Source organism: Tiliqua scincoides, chromosome 3 (assembly GCF_035046505.1).
Source record: "Tiliqua scincoides isolate rTilSci1 chromosome 3, rTilSci1.hap2, whole genome shotgun sequence".
Lineage (NCBI taxonomy): Eukaryota > Metazoa > Chordata > Lepidosauria > Squamata > Scincidae > Tiliqua > Tiliqua scincoides.
In genome coordinates, this window is record NC_089823.1 from 118,702,674 (window position 1) to 118,728,466 (window position 25,793).

At 45.4% G+C, this 25,793-nt stretch overlaps 1 protein-coding gene across 2 annotated transcripts in view; it reads left to right on the forward strand.

Annotated features, from left to right (window-relative positions):
* The first annotated feature begins 18,523 nt into the window (after window positions 1–18,523).
* The window catches only part of PCDH9 (protocadherin 9), a 963,386-nt gene continuing 956,116 nt past the window's right edge, over window positions 18,524–25,793 (forward strand). For both annotated transcript variants that reach the window (XM_066620738.1, XM_066620739.1), the window contains exons 1-2: window positions 18,524–19,016; window positions 20,404–23,566. In XM_066620738.1, the coding sequence (XP_066476835.1) occupies window positions 20,531–23,566 (3,036 nt within the window). In that variant the 5' untranslated portion in view covers window positions 18,524–19,016; window positions 20,404–20,530. The remainder of the gene's footprint in view (window positions 19,017–20,403; window positions 23,567–25,793) is intronic.

The following is a 25,793-nucleotide window of genomic DNA, read 5'->3' on the forward strand; positions in this document are numbered from 1 at the left end:
GATCTGGCTCAGTCAGCAACCTCTCCCCCTTTGCTGCCTGCCTGCCAATGAACAGAATGCCTCAGGTCAGAGATGACAGACACAGCAGAGGGCTTGATTTCAGGCCCACAGGCCCTCTTTAAGGATCCTCACAGCCAGTTATCAACTGCTCAGTAATCAAATATAAGGTAATGGTCATGAATATGTGAACCACCCCAGATGAAGAATGAAATGATATACATGCATATGTGAATCATCCCTGTATCACATGCAAAACCGCATTTTAGAATCAAATCCAAATTTGGATTATTTAGCGAGAAATCAGGGCAACCCAAGGTGAGAAATGAGTAGGTGCCTATAACTAGTTCTGGAGTGCATTATAATACTTTATATTCAGAATTCCATGATTAAAGCATAACATGACTCATTTTCATGTATTATGTATTTATATCATTTGAGCCTGTATGATAAAATGTAAGTAGTTCCCTTTAGTGCAATTTGACATGTGCTGGGATAGACTAATTAGAGACTAGGACTTGTTTAGCATTCTGAAGTCCATCAAATATCACATCAGATATTATACGGGGAAAGAGCATGCTGCATAATAATTTGGAGATGACAATAGCATGCAGCGATATGGATTAATAGCTGATGTTCTATAGCCTAGTAAATGAAATAGTAGATTCTAATGCAGTAGTTTCTAATACTGTGATATGCAGAGAAAATACTTCACATAAAAATAGAGAACTGTTAAAAGATCACCCAATAAACAGCACCAAAATAAAGCAATCTCCCAGATTCTAGGGTTTTACGCCTTGTTTTCTAAAGGCAGATAGTTTACAACAATTTAAAAAAATGAGGACGCATGGGCAAATCCCTTGTGCCAGCTCCCAGCCAGGGCCGGGGGGGGGGGGAATAAAGGGGTAAGTTGTACCTGGGCCCACAGTCAAAAAGGGGGCCCAGGAGCCAAAGGAGGGGGCCCAGAAATTTCCTGGGATCTGACGTTTTCCTGTCTACTGAGACTTGTTGCCTGCACAGGATGCTGAGGACACTGGCACGATTGGGGAGCCTAGGGACACTACTGATGCCACATGGGTTAGTAGACCTGGGCTCCAAAAACTTCTCCAGCTGTCTCTACCTTCCTCCCACCCTGTTTTGCCTTTCCTTGCCCTTATTCTGCTCACCCGTCACCACCCCTCCCCCTTTGCAAAGGGGCCCAAAGGAAACTTTGTACCCCCTAATAAAATTCCTCTCAGAGGCCCTGCTCCCAGCTGTCGTGAATGTGCCATAAAGCATGTTTGCGACTACTCAGGAGCACTGGTCTAGCAGAGCCAGACTTGTGCTGGGACATGGTGAGTTTCTGCAGGACAACACGGGGGGGGGGGTGGGGGGTATAGCAGGCCAGCACAGGGAGTGTGAGAGGGCTGTGGGAGGGAGGAATGGAGCCAGGAGGGGGTATTTTAGGGTGGGGGAGGTGGAACATGCCTGGGGGGGGTGGGACCAGTTGCAGCAAGACTGACCAGATCCTAACTCGTGTCCCAGGACCGAGCAGCATTACACAGGTCCCTTGGATTTGTGCCTTCAAAATCACGGCCACAGATCAGAGTAGCCCCATAGAGCTGCCTGGAGTGTTTCTTGAGGTAAAGGGAATAAAATCCCCTTATTCTGAGTTGTGCCGCAGCCTGCACCAAACCTATGCTGGATACACTGCAAACCAGTCAGCCTGCCTGTTCCAGTACAGGTTAGGGTTGTGCCTAACTCATGCTGTTTCCCCCACCCCCTATTGCAACGGTAACTGGTAAAATCTAGGAACAGTGTTGCCACATGATGATCAGATCTGCTCAGAGTTAGCTAATATATTTTGTGCTTAGTGGGTAACTTGTGGATTGGGCTTACTGAGTGCTAGAACAAGTTTTCTAGGAAAGCTGTAAAATCTGTTTACTTGGACAAGTCTTCTGCAAAAGACTGGTGGGTGTTAAGGCAAAGTCATACTGAAATAGGGTGCTCAGACCTGTGGTGCTCTTCAGAGTACTGGGTTGTGTCCTTATCAGGATAATTGGACAAAGACAGATTCCAACCTGTGTTTGGAATCTGCTTCTGTCCAACATCCTGGCTGTCCAGGAGTGTGGCTAGAGCCCTGTACCTTGTTTCACTGACGCACTATGAAAAAGCTTGATCCTTCTTGGGCATGACCAAGACCTCTGCTCTTTCCTGTCATTTGACTGCCATAAAAGCAGGAGGTGTGGCCTGGAGGTTGAGCTATTGCCTTGCCTGAGAAAGCTAAGCAGGATCAACAGCGTTGGATGGGAGACTGAAAGCCAAAGATGGATCTCTTCAGAGGAGTGTGAAGGAATGCAGAGGAGTCAGCTGACAACATAACACCTGAGGCTTAACTGGCAGCTGCCTATGAAAGCATGGAAGCGCAAAGGGCTGGCAAGGCAGGATGATGACTGCATTGTCTCATGGAACAATACTTGTAAAAATCGCTTTGTGAACTTTCCCTTGAAAAGTGGTATATAAATACTGTTAATAATAATAATAATAATAATAAAAATCCCATTGGGATTTATGACAAGCCTGCCTAAGTAAACCACTTTGAATCTATGAGAAAGGCAATTCCTAAAAGTCAGGAGAAAGTCATTCCTAAAAATCCCCCCTCCCCCCAATGTTGGAAATTCCTGGAGTATTCACCTGGAGATTGAGGGCAATTCCTGGAGACTCCAGGCCAATCCTGAAGGGTTGGCAACCTTAATTTCAGCCTGGCTCTGCAGAAAGAACAAAGCCCCCCCCCCTCCCCGCCCCCAGAAGCAGCATGACAAGATCAGGCAACTGAGTATCCAAGTGTCCTTCAAGAAAATTAATAAAGCAAGCATGACCCATCTAACCCCTTTGGTGCCACAAGACATGATTCTGCAAGTTATTGTGGTAGGCGCATGCAAAGGGCTTAGTTCCACGCATGTCTTTTTGGAGAGGTTAACAAAAATGCAGCAAGCATGCAAACATTAACATGATCGATTGTATTTCAAGCAAACCCAGCTCTGCCTCTCTAACATATGCAGCCTCTATAAAGAGCAAGGACATGTTTTACAGTTCCCTACTATGGAACGTGTTGAATTTAAGTCCAGCAGCTGTTAGTTTAATCCAATTTGATTATTATTTCTCCGCAAACCTTCATGAGGTCAACCTTGTGTACCTGGAAGAAGCTCATTTGTGAGCATAGGGTAATCAGTTCTGACTACAAGTTAAAGTTATCCTTAAGCAAACAGAAAACTATTCAGCATAGCAATAAAGTTAAGTAATTATTACTGAGCTATGTGATGTGACTACAATGTGACTTTGAAATGACAGGGATGTGATTAGAATCAGAACATTATGCATCTGTTATGATACTGGCAAAGAATTATGCCAAAGCTCCCTGACATTACCAGCATTGGGAAAAATGACATTCTTAATGCTTAGAAAGACCTAATTTCTAAGAGACAGCACGTGCTTGCAAATGGTTGTGGCTCTAACATAGTAATCACTGATAAGAAATATAATTGGAGTGTAATATAATATAAGAAAAATAGGTCAGAAACAGAATGCAGACTCCTTGGGCAGGCACAGACATACAGCCCTATGCCTGCTTTTGGATGCTGGTGTGCTCGTCCATCCTGATCTCCACACTTCACTTTGCAATATTGCGAAGGATATTTTTTTTACCGGAGTACTTCTGTTAGCATCAGTGTATGCAATATTTCATTTTACACATAACTCTTTCTCAAGTACAGTTCTGTGTACAGGAGGCCCCCATATCTATGAATCTGTATCCATAGTTTCACTTAACTGCAGATGTGGGAGGGCTCTCTTGCGCCCCTGCACCCTCCAGAGGCAAGGGGAGCTGTGCCCTGGAGGATCTTCTGAGCCCCGTAGAGGCTGCATGCATCCGCCTGCACCCTCTATCAGCCTCGGAATGGCCAATTAGGCCAAAAAAGTCACTTTCAGTTTTCCTTAAAACCGGAAATGATGTTTTTATGCCTTTAAAAGACATTAGGAAGGCCAGAGAAGCCTCTGCGTGACCTCTGCAAAGCTTGGAAGACCCTCCAGAGGACAGGAGCTTCCAGAATTCCGTTTCATGTATCTTCAGGGGGTTCCAGAACAAACCCCCGTAGATACCCTGGTATCTGTACCTTCAAAGCCTGCATCTGTCTGCGCTTGATTAAAACCTTGCTCATTCATTATGAATCCAAGCACATTTTGAAGCCTTGTACCTGTCCTCCCAATGTTCAGCGCTTGTTGCTTCAGTTCCCAAACATGGAGAGAGCAGAACTTCAACATATACATTCGTGCAGGGCATGTGTCTGTAGATGCTGTACCTGAGCACTCCTAAATTCAAGGGAAACTCCAGATTCAGAATCAGAGGACAGGGATTTAGTAAAGGCACCATCTGAGTATCTTAGACCAGTGGGTTCCCAAACTGGTGGGTCACAACCCACCAGCCAGGGAAGTACTCTTCTCTGGCCCCTTAAGGGCAGCACTGGATAGTGCCACTCCACTGGATAGTGCTACTGCTGGGTCAGAAGGGGAGGCTTTATAATCACAAAAGTCATTGCCAGGCTCCTGGGAGTATGGGGGTACCTTCAGACACCTCTACAGGGCTCCAAGCCTCCAATTGAGTAAAAATAATGGGCGGAGACCACCTCCAGTTTCATGATCAAAATCCAGAAGTGGTTTCCTATTCTTATTTTTACTCAATTAGACAGAGAGTCCTGCAGAGGCATCCTCAAGGCATACCCACACCCCCAGCAGCCCGAAGATTACTTTTGTGAGTACAACCCCCCCCCTTCTGATCCTGGTAGAAGGCGATCCTGAGGATTGCAGCCATTACCCCACCCCTGCAAACAGTTTCATGGTTCCCAACTCCTCTGTAGGAGTCTGGGAACCACTGTCTTAGACTAGTTTCAAAGAGAAGCAGGAGCTAGCTTTTTAGCTACACAACAAGCTCTACTCCTGCAGCTTCACTCCTCAGCTGGAATTTGAAAACGTCTTCAAATCAAATTGGAAAGGCAGTCTACTTTAATTTTTAAAGCTTTCTCCCCACTGTTTAAAGAAACTTTCCAGTTTGCTTTCAGTAGAGTAGGGAGATGGGTGTGCTACCAGGGATGGAAACTCAAGTCAGGTGATTTGAGTCTGAGGTGTGAAAATCAGCATTTTTTGCTGAGTCATGGAGACTTGAGCCACCTGTGCCGATGACTCAGATGTTCTCACTTTACTCAGCACTGATTCCCCAGGCATGCACACTGCAGTCTCTCATGCAGTCCGTCCCACCCCCTCCAGCCTTGCTTACAGATGAGATGGGAACAGCAGGGGAGTGTTTAAAGATCTCTCTCTCTCTCTCTCTCTCACACACACACACACACACACACCCTGGCAGCAGTCCCATTTTTTCCATGGTTGGCTTTTTAAAGGGAACAACTTGAGTCTTTTTGAGTTGCAGAAATGCTCCAGGCAACTCAGAAGATGACTCGTTATGACTTGTTTTTTGAGTTGAGTCTTGGGATTGGAGACTCATGACTAGACTCAGGTCAAGCCACATCTGACTTGCCCATCCCTGTGTATAACTGACAGAAAGGCCAAGCAATCAGCACTGTTCATGGCTAAGCTTTGAGAAGGTGGGGGAGAAGAAAGAGAGGTGCCTCATGACTGACACAAAGGACAGCCAACCAGGGCCATCAAATCCAATGAACTAAAAGGGCAGTTTCTCTTTGTGCTGTTGTGTGTGTGCCAGATATGCATTAAGGGTGCTTCCACCGTGGGCTCACTGCTGAAACTCTGTCTGCCTATCTGTTTTCAGACTTATTGGGCTGGGACTGGCCCGTATAAGCAAATGAAACATGTGAACAAAAATGGTTCATCACTGACTCTTTCAGCAACTTCTATAAACTAAGAAGTGAATTTTAGAACACTGAAAGTCATAGAAGTTGCAGCAGATGAAAGTTTGGGGGCTCCAAAGTAAACAATTCCCTAAAAATAGCCTAAAATGGTGTTTCAGCTAAACTGTTTTTGTATGAAACTTTCCTTCCTAAATTAGGAAAATATAGGTACCACTATATTTGCTGTGGGAGTTTAATTTTAATTTATATATTTATAGAACATATAAAAACCTTTTCAAACCTTTAAAACTAAAGGAAAAATTTTTTACCCAGTGTACTTAATTTGTGGAATTCCTTGTCCCTGCATGTTATGATGACACTAGGGCCTAGATGCCTTTTAAAGGGGATTGGACAGGTTTATGGAAGAAAAGTCTATCACAGGTTACAAACTATGATGACTATATGTAAACTCCAAGTTTTACATGTGGCCTATGTCTGAATGCCGGATGCAAGTAAGTTGGCAACAGGATTTAAGTATCACATTGACTTGAGTAGTCCCTGAGGCATCTGGTGGCCCACTGTGAGATACAAGAAGCTGGACTAGATGGGCACGGCCTGATCCAGCAGGGTCAGTATGTTTACAACTGTCAGTCAACAGTCAACAAAACCTTTATTTGGCATAAACATTTGATAGGTGAGAACTCTGTACAGAAATTGTAGAGAGTATAAACCTAAATAGTACACAGATATATGTATCAGTGCACACCTATGTGTACAGACAGATACAACGTACATTACATTTTACAAACAAACATGAATTATTTAAAAGACATGTTTACAACAAATAGTGTGTGACCTCCAACATAATGTGTGTGACCTAGCTACTATACTGGAGAAAAGTAGCTTCAGCAAGCTGTCAGCCTTTTTGCATACAGGCATCACATGCTAAGGTCACTCATCTACATGTGCTGATAGATGACTCCTCCAATGCAGATACAAATAATGGGAATAAAGAGCTGCCTTGAGTGCCCAATTCTGCAGAAGAAAAGTAAATGTCATAAAACACCCTTTAAACGTTTAAAAAACGTTTAAAAAATGTTGTACACCATTTGCTGAACCACACCTGGAAGTGGGTCTTTAAATCTATTTTTCCACTGTTTTTTTATCCACTGATTTATTTTTATCCACTGGGGTTCTGAAACTTATTTCAGAAAAGGGGGCTTCCTCCAAAGGTTTAAGATAGAGATATCTGTGCCTCCAGTAACAAAAATTGAAAGACCCACTTCCAGGTTTCTTGCCCCTCCATTGCTTCTAGTAAGGTTGTTTCTTGACATTCACAGGAGTTTGATTCTGGGACTCCCTGCAGATACCATAAAATGTGTTAAATAAAATCAATTTTTAAAAATTTAAAGAGTGTGTCCCTTTACAATCGTGGTTTAAAAACAGCTTTTTTATTGTTGTAGAGAGGCAGTCAGCAATTAGAAATGCAAAGGAGTCCTTGCCTTTGCCTGGCTCAGCTGAAGAATGGAATGATCACTTGCATGACTCTCTACAACAGGAAGAAAAGCAGTTTTTCAAACTGTGATTTTAAAGAGATGCATTTTCCCCTTCTCCAGGGATCAGCGCATTCCTTCTCATTTGCAGTGGTCATTCGTGTTGAGTCAAATCCGTGTATAAAACAACAGTATATAACAAGGTTGGACCATCTGAGCTTTCAGTGGCATCAGATGATCCATGATTGGGGAAGTAATCCAGCATTGCATTAGATAAATAACCAGGCAGGAACTCACCCTAAAATCACACTCAAGAACTATCACTGGAACAAAAAATTAGTGCTTCTTGAGACCCTTTGATCCCAAATCAGAAGGGGATGATTGGGAATACAGACACTCCTACAGATTTATTGGGGAACAGTGAGAGTCCTTTGCCATGGGGCATTCAACACACTCAGGTCTTGACTGGTGGGCGAGGACAGCTCAACCTGACTTAGTTTCCTATCCATCCTTGAACTGTCATGCTCCCCCTTCACTCCCAGAAAAGGAACTGCCCCAGTTTTTGAGAAGCTCTGCTTTCCATCATATAATGAGAACCTCAACATTGTCACACATTCATGTTATTATCAGTGCTAATTTGGAATCACTTCTTCACTGCATGAGTAGCCTGAGCATGACTTGTCAGATAGTCAGAGCATATTTGGGTTATTCTTCTCATATAATTTATTATTTTAAAATGAGAAAAGCATCTGTCAGGGATACTCTGAGGGACACAGTACTTTTCAGTGATTATCCAGACGTAACTGTCATAATGCCCCACCTCCCCACCTAGACAATTATTAATAGAAACAGACATGTTTATTTTGGGTGGCCACAAGGATATCTCTTGGCTTATCTTACCTTCTCAACTGTGTTCACTCAGTGAATGGAGAGGGGAGAAGAACTCACTGTCCCGTCCTCCCCGCGCACTCTTGCCCATGCATTAAGCATAAGATACAAATGGGGCTCTATATTGGGGTTCCAGTTCCTGCATGTTTCCTGATCAAATGGAGGATCTTATGACTTCACAGTTTACCACTCATAACATTCACATTCACAGGTATGATCCCATTTCCCCCTCAATGTGCTCAGTGAATGCAGTTTAGAAGGTGAGAGTAGAGCTTCTGTGTATTACGTATTCTTTGTAATTTTGGTACCTGTTCTTTTTCCAATGAACTTACAGTAGTTTATACAGAGGCAAGTAGGGCAAGTAGGCCTTACTTGAAGGGGAGGCCCTGAGCAGCAGCATCCTGGCCAATTCTCGGCTTCCACTGAGTCACTGCAAACTTCCACTGCACAGCTCAGCAGAAGCTGAAAGTTGGCCAGGAAGCTGTTGGAAAAAGATCAGGGGATGGCAGCCACAGTATGAAGTCACAGCCATCATCCTCCTCTGAACCCAGAAGTGACATCATGGTGTCATGTGACATCACAGCATTGCATGACATTGTGGCTTCACTGCCCCAAGTGGCACTACCCTTGGATACACCTCTGAACTTACGTGCTGTCCTTTCCGCTTCATCCTCAGAGCAACTCTAGCACCATCCAGAACCTTCATGGATAGCTTCTTGTTGGTATCCTTCAGTCTCAGAAGACTCTGGTATTGCGCTCTGAATAGTGTTCTGGAACAGAGCGTCCTCTCCAGTGCGCGAAGCCTGGGTAAAGTAGATATGGAGGATAGACTGTTACCCATGCAGCAAATCCCTCCTCTCCACTTCGCTGAAATGGTCCAATGGAAAGGCAGAAGCCAATACAGTTGGTTCCAGCTGTATCGCAGGAGTTGCCAGAACGTGACTGTGTTCAGCCATGAACTGCCTCAGGGACTCCAGCTCTGGATTTTGCCTCGAGGTTGACTCCTGAAGCCTTTTCCAGAACTGGATGTAGCCACAAGGCAGTGGAGGTTTGGGATCAGAGTTTTCCTTCTCTCAGATGAGCTGCCTTCCCAGGCTGACGAGTCCCATCTACCCGGTGGCTGTTTAGTCGCCTCTTACGACAAGTACAGCCAAACTGAGGGCCTATTCCTATCCCCAGCCCCCAGGGGAAGCTGGAAGCTGGATAGCTTATGCCCAAGAAAAATGAATAAAGTTACACAGTGTAATACTCTCCAAAATATTAATTCTGGAAATGGTTACTCCTGATACCTGATTCAAATATATGTTTGTAGTACATACATGTGATTCTGTTAAAAATATTGGCTGAGTTTGTTGATCTTGATTATCAGTGGTTATTTTGAAGATAATTGGGATTAGTGTGAAGCTGAGTTCAATTATATTATCAAATCTTTTAGATGAAAATATTTTGCCTCCTTCAAGAGTTCTAAAAATGAATTTATTGCTGGCAAATGAAATGGTACGGGCTCGACATCGGAAAAGACCTTAAGTTTCTCAGGTCAAAGAATGGCTAATTAAACCTTTGGACATGGCTGAAATGAATAACAAACATAATTAGTAAAAAATCTGGATTGATGCTCCAAGTCGAACTTGTTGAGAAATTGACTCCATTTATTCTATACTGGTCTATAATGTAATTATTTAAGGTTAGAGAAGAATCTCTTTTAGTAATTTTGATTTTGAAGTAAAAGTTTGAAGTTTTTGATTTTTAAAAATTGACTCAGATCCAGGGATGCTTGTACAAATCTCTGCTGTCTGTCAGAACTTATGGGATACTGCTCTGAAGGGCCCTTAACCTTGCAAGGGGTCTTTTGGGGTGTGTGAAGGTGAAGACTGCTAGAAAGGGGGACGAAAATATCCACATGTGTACTTTGGAGTGCAGCTAATATCTTTTTCAAAATTTCAGTTAAAAAGCCCTCAGTGCAAACAACAACAAACTAAGACAGTGGTACTCAAATTTTTCTGGCCAGTGGCTCCCTTGACCCCCGTGGCTGTTGGCCATGACTCCCCATCATGTTCCTGAGGGTTGGAAGTGACATCATTAAACAGGAAGTGGCCAGAAATATTAACTATATTAATATTAATTATATTAATCATATCATTAATTAAATGCAGATCTTAAAAATATATTATTAATACACAGCAATATACATGCTTTATAAATGATCAGCTGCTGATCACATCCTGGAGACAGGATACTGGAGTAGGCAGATTTTGTCTGGTCCAGGAAGACTCATTTTTTTAACTTTGTAAGCATACCAATAGAATTGTTTTATCAAATGAACGACCAACATTACAACCGCTTTGTGAACTTTTAGTTGAAAAGCGGTATATAAATACTGTTAATAATAATAATAATAATTACACTCACACACCCCTGTGGACCCCAATCCAACTAGTCATTTCTCCCATTCTCCTTGGATAGGATTGAACCCTTTATTAATTTAATGAAATTAAATTTTTCCAGCAGCTCGTGGGGAAAACAAAAATAGACCATGAAAATATATCAGAGCTGATAAGGGTTTGGTTAGGAAGCTGATATGTCTCCTATACTAGATGCACAGCTCAATCCAAGCATGCCTACTCAGAAATAAGTCCCATTAGAGTCAATGGGGCTTACACCCAGGAAAGTGTGGATAGGATTGGGCTGGCAATCACTTAATCAATGGCTGATCAGTATTTGCTTCAAATAGCAAGATTCATCACTTTAAAAATACAGCCTTTCCTCTTCAGTCAAACAACAAGATTAATAAATCACTTTCAAAACAGTACCCTTTTTCTGCTCCTGGCCAAGTAAAGAGTGTGCTTGTCTCTCCCCTCCCCGTTTGCCAACTGCATGGAAGCAACTTTAAGAGCCCTGGTGACTGGTAAAATAGGAAGCGTTTTATTTGGGGAGGGGGAGGAAAGCGGGAAGGTTTGGAGATCGAAAGGGGGGAGTGGAAGAGGGAGGGGTTGAAAAGAGAGATTTCACTTTGATGAAAAGCAATCCTGGACTAGGAACTAGGAACCAACCAGACAAGGATCAAGGAGGGTTTCTTTCTGACGGTCAGCAAGGACAAGGACTGCAAAATGAGCATGCTTGGTACTTGCCAGATGGGGGTTGGAGTCGAAGAGCTTTGGAAACAACATGCAGCGAACACAGAAGGTGGCAGCGGGGCGGCAGCAGCCATTCTTGCAGCTGAGCAACTCCCATTTCTTCTGCTTTAAAAAAAAAGGCAGATGACGGGCTCGTATTCTGCCCAGCGGTGTGACTGTATCGCTGCGAGAGGACATCCCACGCCTCCCCTTTGAGTTCCTGGTGCCTCCCTAAGGAGCCGCGCCTCACAGTTTGAATAACGCTGAACTAAGGAATGGAACTAAAAAAAACCCCATCATTCTACCATTTCCTTGGCACAAACTTCAATCATAAATTAGTCCAACAGTGGCTAACAGCTGAACTGGTCATATGTCAAACCCATCAAAAGAATGCTTCACCACATATCCAACTGCAGATTGAATTGATGCATATTCTGGTGTATGCAAAGAATTGTATGAACCTGTCCATAGTTGGCCACAAACCAAACAGAGAACAGAAAGAAACAAAGCAACACATTATGTGCTCTTTGTAGAAATAGCAAATAGTACCTATAGAAAACAAAGCTCTGTGTACTTCTGAACATGTGCAAAGTGCATTTCTCTTTTTCCTGAGTAACCAGAACTTGGCATCACACATCAGAGCTTAATGGGCCAATCCTATGCATGACTAGTATTGGTGGAATGTGTATTCCACAAGCGTGCACTGTTGCAAAAGCACTGTAAAGCAGTGGGTAAGTCCACTGCAGGGGAGAGTGAAGGCAGGGAGGGGGTGGGACAAAGTGGGGGGAAGGCAGCAACTGGGGTGGGATGGGATCAGCAGCACCAGTACAGAGAGTATCCAACCCCCTTCCCAGACCCAATCTGCCTGCATGGATTAGTCACTGGTGCAGGTCCAAGTTGGGGCTGCTGGGGCTTACCCACAGGCAAGGGGACAAATTTCCCATTACCCCAAGAAGACCTCCAACAGCTAAAATTCCCCTGTGGGATACAGCAGAGGCCATGGCTAGTGCTGTTGCATCACCACACAGGAATTTAGTTAGGATTTGGATGCTTGAGATCTGACCAACTTCAGGTCAGGTGGGACTGCCTGGAATATTTTAAATTAGAAATTAACAATTGCCAGGCCCTATGAGAGGGGCAAAAGGGGGTAGTTTGTACCTGGGCTCAGGGTCAAAAAGGGGGTCCAGAAGCCAAAGGAGGGGGCCCAGAAATTTCCTGGGATTTTATATTTTCCTATCTCACCTGAACTCGCTGACTGAGAGCCCAATCCTGTTCTCAGCGGTGTGGGTTCGTGCCGCCGAGCACAGCCGCAAACATGCCATAAGGCACGTTCGTGGGGCTCACCGCCAGGCTCCCACCTGTGCTAGCCCAGCGCCGGCTGGTGCTGGGCTAGGGCAAAGTGGTCACCCAGGTCCCGTGGCTCAGTGGTCTCCCGGACTGCCGGGCTGTGGAACAGTAAGCAGGGGTGAGCACAGGGGCAGGAGGAGTTGTTCCGGGGAGGGGAGATGCCAGCGGGGAACGGAGAGAGGGCGGAGGGAGGCATGCCGGGGGGTGGGCAAGAGGAGGATCCGCAGAGCTCTGCTCCGCAGGATCCAGGGCACTCGTGGAGGACTGTGCACCCTACACAAGCATCTTTTCCTTAAAGTGAGTAAAGTGAGTAGCCCCATTGTGGGCCTGCTTATCTTACTTGGGGGAAGGGGACGAATGTCCCCTTCTCCTGAGGTGCCTCCCGCGGTAGCGCGGGAGGCACTGGATTCAGCAGCAGCCCTCCTCAGTGCCACTGAGCCTGGGCGCCCCGGGGCAGCTCAGGATTGGGTCTGCCCGTGGGATGCTGGGTGGTTGGTGGCAGCTGTTGCTGCAAGTCATATCTGCTGGGCTGAGAAATACATACATGACACTCCTTAACACAACGTCAAATCTGGGAGGAAACTGGCCTGCTACAGTAGCTCTTCGGCTTGTGGACCTGCTTACCATGAAGCTCAGGGTATAGGAGCTCAGGGACAGAGCTGTAGGACTACAGCTGCTGCAGAAGTTAGTTTTGGTACACACACAACACTTTCCATTCTAGTGTAAGTCTAAATACAATGAAACTAATTTTCTGCAATGAGAGGAGTGTGTTTGGTTTTCCATTTTACTCTAACTGTCAATGCTATGCAGGTGGGTAGACCTGGCCTCTGCATTGGGAAGACTTTTCTGGCTGTTCCCACCCTCTGCTGCCCTGTTCTGTTTCCTCCTCACCTCTGCTCTGCCCATTCCTCTCATTACACTCCCCTGCTCTGTTTCACCCTCCCCACCTCTTTGGGAAGGGGCCCAAAAAAAAAATTTGTACCCCCTGATAAAATTCCTTTCGGGGGCTCTGACCATTGCTATCCTCTTATGTTATCCCTTCAAACTCAGGTCCAGAAAACAATAATAGTATGAAATCATTGTAATCATCACCATCATTTGTGTACTAGGAGACAAAGCATGCTCTGATTTTCGTCTTGTGACAAAGTTTAAGGGTGATCACTGTGTGATTTTATCCTGTCACCATCTTTGTGAGAGGAAAATAATTGATAGTGCTTTGTGTTGACAAATGCATAATTTACCTGGCTCCTTGAGACATTAAAGCAAGCATAAATAGAGATTGTAGCAAACAATGATGAAGAATGTTTTATTCAGTTCCATACCTGAGGAGGTAAAAAATAAATAATAAGTCCCAACCCTTAAGAAAAATGAATTCTCATCTGACCCTTAAGAAAGGAAAATGAGCGAGGTGTGCAGGAGTCAATGGGAACCCAGACTGAAGCTGGAGTCAGAAAAATATGAATTATAGATGAAGAGGCATGTATTAAATATAAAGTTGAAACAAGTAGAGGAGGGCAAGAGAACGATATTTTATACAAGGGTGGTCAGAGGAGAGCCCCTACAGCAGCTCTTAGGAGGCTGTCTGATGTATTGTCTAGTACCCAGCATTTGCCTCTCTCCTTGGGGCTCTTTCAGTGTTGGGCAAGCTACTGAAGGTTGAACATCATGCTGGGCAGGAGCAGAGATTTTCCTCCAAAGCAACCACCCAAGAATCAAGCAAAACAAAAGAATGTACTGAATACAAGAGAGATGTATGTATTCAAAGGGAATACATGTCCCTCAAGCAGTGCTAAAATTATGGGTACACATAAAAATACAAAACACCACCTTTTGGTGTTTAAGTTATTTTCCAAAAATTAAAACAGATTACTTTTCCAATTTGAAATGTGGCTGCATTTACTGACACTATATCACATATATCACCCACCTACTACACTTTCAACATATTTAAAATCAATAAAAATAAGAACTTGGAATGAAAACTTTGAATAAAAACACATAACATTGCTTTCTGCCTTTCAAATAACAAAATTTTACACACACACACACACAAAATTTCAAACACCCCTAATTATGGGGGAAAGGGGGTAGAGGGCCCTTAATGAAATACACAAGCCCCATATTCTTATTTCCCTTGTTTTTGGCTAAATCATGCCCCACCTCAAGCTTCTAATAGCTAGGGGTATTGCCACAAAAGATAGAGGAGATGGGCTCCCTCTGGCCTCCTATATTTTGTGTACTGAAACCTCTTGCTCCCCTCTCCCTACAAAGTATTTTGAAAGATCACGTCTGCATGCCTTCATTAATCTGGAATTCTTTGTTCTAGATTACTTAACATGAAATAATCACAATTCTGCTAATATGGATTAAGCAGTAAAGAGGTTCTAACAGTGATTTTCAACCAATGTGCTATGGCACAGTGGTGTGCCATCATGAATGGTTCACAGGTGTGCAATGGGAGTTTGGCAGAGGGTCATTTACTAATAGGGTCATTAGGGGATGTGAGCCCCCCACCAGCAACATGACATGCCTTGTCAATTGTCAAAAAACTTGACAAATTTTAGTGCCTTGTCAGTATATCATGAGATGAAATAGGTTAAAAATTGTTTAACCCTTTAAACTACCTCTTCAAATCTAACAATGCGCTCAGAGAGTGAAGAATAGAAGAATCCAAACAGTTTTCATCATCGCTATTAGTAGCCATCTTTCTACAAGGAATTTGAGCCCCTGCTTCCACATGTTCTTCCTTGACTCCATAGATCTTCTGGGAGTACCATCTTGTTATCATTACCAGATAGGAGATTGCTCAGAAGCTTCCAGAGACTGACACAAACTGTTGTCTGTTGCAGAAGATTTAAAGAGCAACATTAGAAAATATTTTACAGTTTGTTATACCAGCAAAATACTGTCTGGGGATGTATTTTGTAGCCCATCTAAGCTGCCCCCCCAATCAAGAAAAGTCAGGCAAAAACTGAATGACTAAAGAATGAAAAAGTAGGAAACAAAGAAGACATATGCTGCCATTGTTCCTATTTACTGGGTATAGTCCCAATTTTCTGGCACCCATCCTTATTAAATCACTGTTTCTATTTTGTTTTTCTATTTGTGTTTTATGGGGTTCTTTTTAAAAATGTTAGACTGAATTGCCATTCTTTAGGTTTCAATCCTCTCCCCTAGGTCTTCTGAAATTAAACTTCTGACCAGGAGGGATGCGTTGTGTCTTGACATGAACACTAAGGCATTCCATAGTGCATTTTATACCCTAGAGTCAGAAAGGTTCTGAACAGCTGATAAAATATAATTGTCCTGTAAGAAGTTTTCCAGTATCACTCTTAATTATTTTTTTTAAACCCACTTTCCTTTTAAATCCATCCAGAGCAGGTTATTATAAATGAATGCGGCATTCAGTTACAAAGGAAAGTCTTCAACAATGTTGAATAGGTGGGACTGCAGGGTTTGGTATCAGAACAGGGGTGCTACAAGTACGCATTTCTCCTGTGAAATGTTGGCGGGCACGGAGGAGGCACGACAGATCACTGGCACTACACATAAGCACAATCATTTAATGCAGACCAGTTATTCCTGAACGCCCTTTAACAATTCCATCATCTTTCAGAACCAGTTGAGTTTCAGGTCAGTTGCAAATTCGCCATCCATGCTCTCTAGTCTTTTGCCCCGACTAACCATTAACCAAAAATTCCCACTACTGAACCCATGACAAATCTCTGTGGAATTTCACTCCTTATCTTCTCTAACCCAGAGAGCAATCCATTAACTGTTACTTCTTGAGTGCTCCTTTTCAGCCATTTGTACACCTAATCTATTCCACCACCTTTTAACCTGCATTTCTCCAGCTGACACATGGGAACGTCATGTTCAGGGTATTGCTGTCAAAAGCTGAAAAAGCTCACTTGTTTTGCATTTCCATCAACCAGTGGGCCCTATAAATAGTATTATCTTGACCTGCCCTGAGCAGAACAAGAGCCAGTGTTTTGAAATGGGTAGTGTGGAACTTAGACGGGCGAAACGGGAAGGTTGGCAAGTGTTTGACAGACAAAGGACATGCTTGGCGGTCTGTGCTCAGCTTGGTGGGTCACACATTGTGCAGGCTTGCCCTAGCAGAGAAAGCAGAATGGAAGGTGAAAGCACATTTTTGAACCCAGAATTTCTCTCTGTAGCATTCCAAAGCAGGGCAGATCTGATTCCAGACATGCAACATGACCTTGTTGGGACCCATCCTTGTCGTCCCCAGAAGGACCAAATATCCCTGCCACATGGGCCTGTAGTTCAGATTGGGAGCAGCAGATTCAAAGTCCTTGCTGCACTGCTCAGAAGGAGAGGGCAAATGTCTGAAGGCCAGACTGGTGAGCAGCGGAAACTGCTATAAGGAATAAGGTCTAATGCTCTGTGCCACTGAGGCACCAATGCTCTGTGCCACTATGAGTGTGTGTCACTCTGTGTGTCGCCGTGTGAGGCAGCAGCTGCTCACTTTCACCATCACTCATTCGCTCACTCCACAAGCCTACCCACTCTGTCTGGCAGTGCTGGACCCCGTTTCCATCGACACACAGGCAAATACAAGAGGAAGTGGCTGTGTGTTTGAGCTGCTTGTCTGCTGTGGGGAGGAGGTGTTGTTGCTACTACAACAACACAGAGAAGGGAGGCACACCCACTGAAGGGCTCCTCAGTCTTTTGGGGGGCCTTCATACAAGTAGCTATGGCTACTGTTCCTCAGTGGCAGGACTCAGCACTGCAGGATCTGGGGTGCCAACCTTTAATGCCAGGCTTGCATAGCTTACCTGAAGCCGACAGTTTACAGCCTCACCTGGAACATGGTGACATCAGTTGAAATCCCACCAAATTCAATGGGCTGCACATTCTGCTTGAGTTTAGGATGATACCTTAAGACCTCCCTTCTGGGTTGAGTCCTACTGGTTGGGTGGCACTCACGAATACGGTCAAAAATGCACAAGCGACCACCTAATTGCAAAGCAGCCATAGGTCATCATAACACTTGCCTGCAAGCACTCTCAGCTTGGTTTGTGTAATCAGAGGTTTGTCAGATCCAGGGATGTGTGGTGGGTGGGGAGGCAGGTGAGGCAGAGCCTCCCCACCGAAGTCCTTCAAAAAGCATTGCCACCATGTGAGGCACCCAAGTCCCACAACCTACATGCACGTGGCTTGTGGATGCTTGGGTGCCTCACACAGCAGTGGCAGTTTTCGAAGGACTCCCCTGGGGAGGCTCTGCCTCAACTGTCTCCCACCTTCTCAGAGTGGAGAAATACCTTCCCTTTTTGAAGGACACCGGTGGGGAGGCTCTGCCTCACCTGCCGCCCCACCGACCTCACGTCCCTGGTAAAATCAGTTCGGACTGCACTGGGGGAGGCAGAAACACAGCTGCTGGCACTCTGCACATGCTCAGAGGAACCGTTTCCACAGTTAAGAGTGAGTCTCAAGAACAAAACCTCAGCCGCAGCCCAACGTCTCCTCCTCCGCGGCCGCCTGCAGCCCTATTAACCATTCTGCACAGCAGCAGGCTGAGCGCTCCCGCGGCCCCGCCCCCGGGGCTGGAGCGACGCGACGGGCCGCCTATGGTGGCGCGGTGTGACTTTCGGCGCCCGCCTCCGTGGCTGGGGGCCAATGCGGTGCAGGCGGGGGTGTGGCCGGGCGTCGCCCCGCCCCCCCTCTGGGCTTATTGAGAGTTCTATCAAGAAATTGGGCTCAGAGAGAGAGAGGCGGGCGGGAGGAGGAGGAGAGGAGGGAGTCGCGGGGAGAGAGGCTCGCGCGGCTCCTCTCCAGAAGAGCAGGCAACCGGTTCGGATTTGTATGGTCTGCAGCCGTGGGGAGAGCAGAGACAGCGGCGTTGTCCGTTCCCAGCAGCCAGCCAGGTCCTTCCTCCAGAAGTTGCGGGGCTGCTCCGCTTGCAGACGCTGCTGGTGTTGAAGATGATGATGGTGACGATGATGGTGACGAAGATGATGAAGGAAGGAAGGGAACCCGCGCGCGGTGCAGAGCGTGGCGCGCCGCTGCTCTGAGCACGAAGTGCGCTGGGCTGGCTGGCTGGAGGCTTCCCTGGGTCTGTGCAGCCGGCGGTGCCTCCTGCGCCGCGCTCCAGGCGCCCGAGAGGGCTCGGCGGCACTTGGACACCTCCACACTTACTGGCACTCGCAGGGCAGCCACCGAGGGAGGGGGAGGAAGAGGATGCCCGGCCCGGACCGCGCCGGGCGGCTGTTCTCCGGAGTTGCGACCGAGCCGCCCCGAAGCAGCACCCCTCGGCTTCAGGAGGAGGCGCCCGCCCTGCCGCTCGCCGGCTGAGAGCCCAGCCTGTGCCCGCCTGCTCGGAAGTAAGTCCCACGCTCGTCGGCGGAGCCTGCCTGAGCTCCCGGGGAAGTGCGGGCAGGGGGGTCTGCCCCTTCCCGTCCCGAAGTGGGCGCCTGTGCCGGCGCCTCGGAAGACGGAGCCTGCCCTCCTCCCTCCGCAGCTGCTGCGGCTGGTAGAGCGGCGATGTAAGCGCGAAGTTGCCCACGCGGGCGGAGGGAGGGGGCAGTTGGGGGTTCTCCCCCGGGTTAATTGATTGCAGGACACCCCCGGAGGGAGGGAAGGACGGAAGGGAGATCTCGGCTGCTGCCTCGGGCTTGAGGCTGCTGTCTCTGCAGCCCTACCTGCCTGCATCAGTGTGATGGGAACGATCACAGGCATCGCCGCGCAGCTTTTAATGCAGATGTAAGATCAGTGCCTCCGACCCCCCCTCCCCGCCCCCCGATGGAGGAGGACGACGCCGGAGCCGTGTCTGCTCCCAGCTGAGCAGAAGTCTCTCTCGCCTTTTCTCGAGCAGCAGCACCGTTAGGCTGCAGTGTTTGTGCGTGGCAGCTGCTTGCTAATAACACATCCGGAGGGGCAGCTGAGTGTCGCTGACTGCATCCCCCCCCCCATCCCTTGTCAGGCACTGAAAAAACCTCCTGCATTTTCTTTGTAAACATCTGGCTGGCTGCTTCTGAGTTGCTTCTGGTGCCTCCTTCCAGACCCTTGTTTATTTGGAAGTTGAACATCGGCAGGCAGAAGCACGACCGACACACACTTGCATCTGGAGAAGGTGACATTTGGGGGGGCTCTGGGGAAGAAACTAGAAGTCCTGCTATGGTCTCTCTGTGCATCAAATGGGAAGTAGCCAGTGAGAGGCAAGCAGCAGCTTGCCTGGAGCCCTGGATGCATAGCTGAAACCATCTAGTCACACTGGCATGGGGTAAAACACACACACAGGAATCTGGCTAGTTAATTTAATTGAGAAAGGCCAGGATGCAGAACAGTTGAAATGGCCCTTATCGCACAGTCCAAGCAAAGGGATTTTTTTTCTTGAAGAAACCACACACCTTTCATTACATTGATGAGTGGAAGGAGCATTGTGTGATATGCCTGGTGCACTGAAGACCCATCTGGGTGAATGTGTATTTGGAAACTGCATCTTCCCCATAACTAGTTAATTTCATTCTCAATGTGTGCAAATGCTAGTAGCAGTCCACCACTGCATTCATGGAGATGAATTGCTTGCACACGCATGCCACATACTCACAAAACAAGCAAGAAAGAAAAGGAAGCAGGTGGTGGGTGTTGCTCATTTGCAAGCGTGTGTGTGTTGCAGAAATGTGGACCAAGACTTGCCAGTAACAGCTGATGTTGGTTGAAATGAGATAATAACATTTGTTTTTGTTGTTGTTGTGATTGTGTTGACAGTGGCTGTCTGGAAGTAAGAGCTCTGATGCAATGCATCCTGCAGTCCTTCTCTTGTGGGCCAGGCAGCACCCTTTCACGGAAACCTTGAAACTCTAAAATCCCAAGAAGGATCTATAAGCACATTATCATGGACCTGAGGGATTTTTACCTGTTGGCTGCCCTGATTGCCTGTTTAAGGCTGGATTCTACTGTAGCTCAAGAACTTATTTACACGATCCGAGAGGAGCTGCCAGAAAACGTCCCCATCGGGAACATACCAAAGGATTTGAACATTTCTCACATCAATGCTGCCACAGGAACCAGCGCAAGTCTTGTCTATAGACTGGTCTCCAAAGCAGGGGATGCCCCTTTGGTCAAAGTCTCCAGCACCACCGGGGAGATCTTTACCACTTCCAACCGAATTGACCGAGAGAGACTCTGTGCTGGAGCTGCCTACGCTGAAGAAAATGAGTGCTTCTTTGAACTGGAGGTAGTGATTCTCCCCAATGACTTTTTTCGGCTGATTAAGATCAAAATCATTGTGAAGGATACCAATGACAATGCTCCGATGTTTCCATCCCCTGTCATCAACATATCTATACCTGAAAATACTCTGATCAACAGCCGCTTTCCTATCCCATCAGCCACAGATCCGGACACTGGTTTCAACGGGGTGCAGCACTATGAACTTCTGAATGGGCAAAGCGTCTTTGGGCTGGATATTGTGGAAACTCCGGAAGGTGAGAAGTGGCCTCAGCTGATTGTGCAGCAGAACTTGGACAGGGAGCAGAAAGACACCTATGTGATGAAAATCAAAGTTGAGGATGGAGGAACCCCCCAGAAATCCAGCACAGCTATCCTCCAGGTCACAGTAAGTGATGTCAATGACAACAGACCAGTTTTCAAAGAGAGCCAGGTGGAGGTCCACATACCAGAGAATGCCCCTGTAGGTACCTCGGTCATTCAGCTTCATGCCACAGATGCAGATATAGGAAGCAATGCAGAAATCAGATATATTTTTGGTGCCCAGGTTCCTCCTGCAACTAAGAGACTATTTACTTTAAACAACGCAACTGGGCTAATTGCAGTTCAGAGGGCCTTAGACCGAGAGGAGACTGCTATTCACAAGGTGACAGTGCTGGCCAGTGATGGTAGCTCTACACCTGCCCGGGCAACTGTTACCATCAATGTGACTGATGTGAATGATAACCCTCCTAACATAGACCTCAGGTACATTATAAGTCCCATCAATGGCACAGTGTACTTATCTGAGAAAGACCCTGTCAATACCAAGATTGCCCTAATTACCGTCTCAGATAAGGACACTGACGTGAATGGCAAAGTGATCTGTTTCATTGAGAGAGAGGTGCCTTTTCATTTGAAGGCCGTTTACGACAACCAGTACTTGTTGGAGACCTCTTCCTTGCTGGACTATGAAGGCACCAAAGAATTCAGCTTTAAAATAGTCGCCTCCGATTCTGGCAAACCCAGTTTGAACCAGACTGCCCTGGTAAGAGTTAAACTGGAGGATGAAAATGACAACCCTCCCATTTTCAGCCAGCCTGTAATTGAGCTGTCTGTTTCCGAAAACAACCGCCGTGGTCTGTACTTAACAACTATTAGTGCCACGGACGAGGACAGTGGGAAAAATGCAGACATTGTTTATCAGCTTGGCCCCAATGCATCCTTTTTTGACCTGGATCGAAAAACAGGGGTTTTGTCAGCCTCCCGGGTCTTTGACAGAGAAGAGCAGGAGAAGTTCATTTTTACTGTCACGGCCCGAGACAATGGTACCCCACCACTGCAGAGTCAAGCTGCTGTCATTGTTACAGTCCTGGATGAGAACGACAACAGTCCCAAATTTACTCATAATCATTTTCAGTTTTTTGTGTCGGAGAACTTACCAAAGTATAGCACTGTTGGAGTAATCACAGTGACTGATGCAGATGCAGGTGAGAATAAAGCTGTGACCCTTTCCATCCTGAATGACAATGAAAACTTTGTTCTGGATCCTTACTCTGGAGTTATAAAGTCAAATGTTTCTTTTGATCGGGAGCAGCAGAGTTCCTACACCTTTGATGTCAAGGCCATTGATGGAGGGCAGCCACCCCGCTCTTCTACTGCAAAGGTTACTATTAATGTAATAGATGTTAATGACAATAGCCCTGTGGTCATCTACCCTCCTTCTAATACTTCTTTCAAACTGGTGCCTCTCTCAGCTATCCCTGGCTCCGTAGTCGCTGAAGTGTTTGCTGTTGACATTGATTCAGGAATGAATGCTGAACTTAAATATGCAATAGTCAGTGGAAACAACAAAGGTTTATTTCGTATTGATCCAGTGACGGGTAATATTACCCTGGAAGAGAAACCTACTCCTACTGATGTGGGGCTGCATCGGTTAGTGGTCAACATTAGTGACCTGGGCTTTCCTAAATCCCTGCATACCCTTGTCCTTGTGTTTTTGTATGTCAATGATACGGCTGGAAATGCATCTTATATTTATGACTTAATCCGTAGGACTATGGAAACACCTTTGGATAGGAACATTGGGGACAGCAGCCAGCCCTATCAAAATGAGGACTATCTTACAATCATGATTGCTATTGTGGCAGGCGCCATGGTTGTCATTGTGGTGATATTTGTCACTGTCCTGGTCCGCTGTCGCCACGCGTCCAGGTTCAAAGCTGCCCAGAGGAGCAAGCAAGGTGCTGAGTGGATGTCTCCCAATCAGGAGAACAAACAGAACAAGAAAAAGAAGCGGAAGAAAAGGAAGTCTCCTAAGAGTTCCCTGCTAAATTTTGTTACCATTGAGGAATCCAAACCTGAGGATGCAGTTCACGAACCTATCAACGGGACAATTAGCCTTCCAGCTGAGCTGGAGGAGCAAAGTATAGGAAGATTTGACTGGGGCACTGCACCACCAACCACCTTTAAGCCTAACAGCCCTGATCTTGCTAAGCATTACAAATCTGCCTCTCCACAGTCTGCTTTCCATCTTAAGCCTGACACTCCTGTCTCGGTGAAAAAACATCATGTGATTCAGGAACTCCCTTTGGACAACACCTTTGTTGGGGGTTGTGACACCCTTTCCAAACGCTCTTCCACTAGTTCAGATCACTTCAGTGCCTCAGAGTGCAGTTCCCAAGGAGGCTTCAAGACAAAGGGCCCCTTGCACACCAGACAGGTAAACGAGCACTTTTACTGGTCTATAAGTACTGCATACAAGTGCCCAATCAACCAGTATTAAAGTGCCAGGTTGTCTTTTCTTTCACTGTAATTTTAGCTTAGTTATAACATGAATAGAGATGGGAAAGATCCTTGTCCCCTTTACTGTCTTTCTGGGGCAGGACTGTGCATTTGTAGAATGAATATGATGGTCCAAAGCTGTACAAGTCACCAGTTTTTTTTAAAGTTTTATTTTAGGAAGGACGACATGCACATACTCATGCACAAATACACTGGCACACGTGCACACATTCACACAGCTACTTCCAGCTAAAAAGGGTTTGTGTAAAGTTTGTCAGGAACATCTCAGTAGAGACGTTTACTGAAGAAGACAAAATATTTCTCAGTCTGCCAAATTCAAGTCAAAAGAAAACAAATTATTGACTGTTCCATAAAAAATGTGTTATTTCTGATTTTTACAAAATGGATGTTTCAAATGAGGCTGGCTTAAATGCGCTTTTTGTTTTGTTTTGTCCGTTTGTTTTAAACTGATTTGGAACTTTTGTTAAGTAGTTGTTCAGAGGGTTCGTTTTTGTCCTCAGAAAGGCTTGAGGATTTCCAAGGCTTGTGTTGCACAGTGTTTGTTGGAAGGATATAACTAAGCGATCAGGAAGTCTTCCTCTGTTTTGAATTATGATGATTTTTGTTGTACTCTAGTAAAGTTGTGTGTCTATTAGAGAAGAGGGACTTTTTTCTTTGCGTGTCCTTTTAAAAAAAATGGCCAAAGTAGACTTTCAAAAGGATTGCATTTGCTTTGAATAAAAAATTAATTATGCAGAAAAAATTACCCCATTGTAAATATTTTTTCATATTAATAAGTGATCTGTCATAATTCATTTTAAAGCTGTGAAATATGCCATATGAAGAAGGATTAGGGAGTTGGAAAACTCATATTTCAACCAAATCCAGTATTAGTGTGGGTTTTTATTTTTTAGGTCAAATAATTCCTTGCTAATAAAGATTTAAATGTGGTGCTGTCTAATTCATTTCACTGGCGCTTGTCTTTTGCCACTAAATTAGAATGTCAGAATGAGCCTGTAGATGGCACTAAGGTACTGCGTGGCTTAGGCTGGCTGGCTGCCAATCCTGCAGTAGATAAGAAGTGGGGGAGGGAAGGTTCAAACTGGTACTACAGCCAAAGAAGCCTTTTATTTAATGACAGTCGCACTGAAGCGACCGGTAGTTAAGCTAGTGTGTTTTGCAGTAGCACCTTAGCACTGAGTTTTCATTGCATCAACTGTGTAAGACTTGAGCTGTTGGTTAACATATTACTGTTGGCATTCTGGAGTGATGGTTGTTTGGATTGATCATAAGGTCATAGCTAGGGAACAGGGCAAGACACGTTTTAATAGGCTTGTGTCACTAGAGATGGACGGTGACCATTCTCTACCTTGAGTCATCTCCCAAGCTGCATGTTATGTTTCAACAAATTGTATCTTGACTTCTGGACATACCTTTGATAACAAGTCTCTGTATTTAAAGACCACACTTAAGAGCTATCTTGTTGAAGTAACTATCCCCAGAACACTCAACAAACTTGTTAAAAGGCATTTGAAGGGAAACATCTTCATACACAGCTCTCCTTCATCAGTATTTTGAAGACGGTTAAGCTCTCAGAATAATAGTGATTCGTACACTTCTGACCAGACAATTAAAAAAAAAAAGGAAAACCTCAGTGACCACTACACCTCTGTTGAACCAACAGTGTGGTAGGTGAGATGATGTTCTTGCACTCTATCCCTTCTGTTTGTCTTACACAAATATCTAACATCCTTTTGATGTGCCGTGATTCTGTTCTCACGTTAGTTCTCAGTTCCTGGGCTCCGTTACAAGAATTAATCTTAACTTCTTTGAGGAGTCAAATGGGGATTAAAATCACAAATACAGAACAGTTTACCTGGCAGAGCATGAAAGCATCACTCAAGAGATTTGATGGTTGGAGGTGGGGAAAACATAAAGGCCACATTTTCCTTCTATCTTTTTCATTATTGTAAAAACAAACAAAAATTGATCTACTGCTTTTATAGCTTCACAATGTGTATGTTTTGTTTTTATGCATCATATTCAGAATATGTTGAAGCCAACTGAAGGATGGATAGGATAGGAGAGGCACAGAATTCTTGCCTCATTAATAAAGATGGTCCAAAATGAATATCATCTGAGCCATTGTGATCCTATATGGTTTT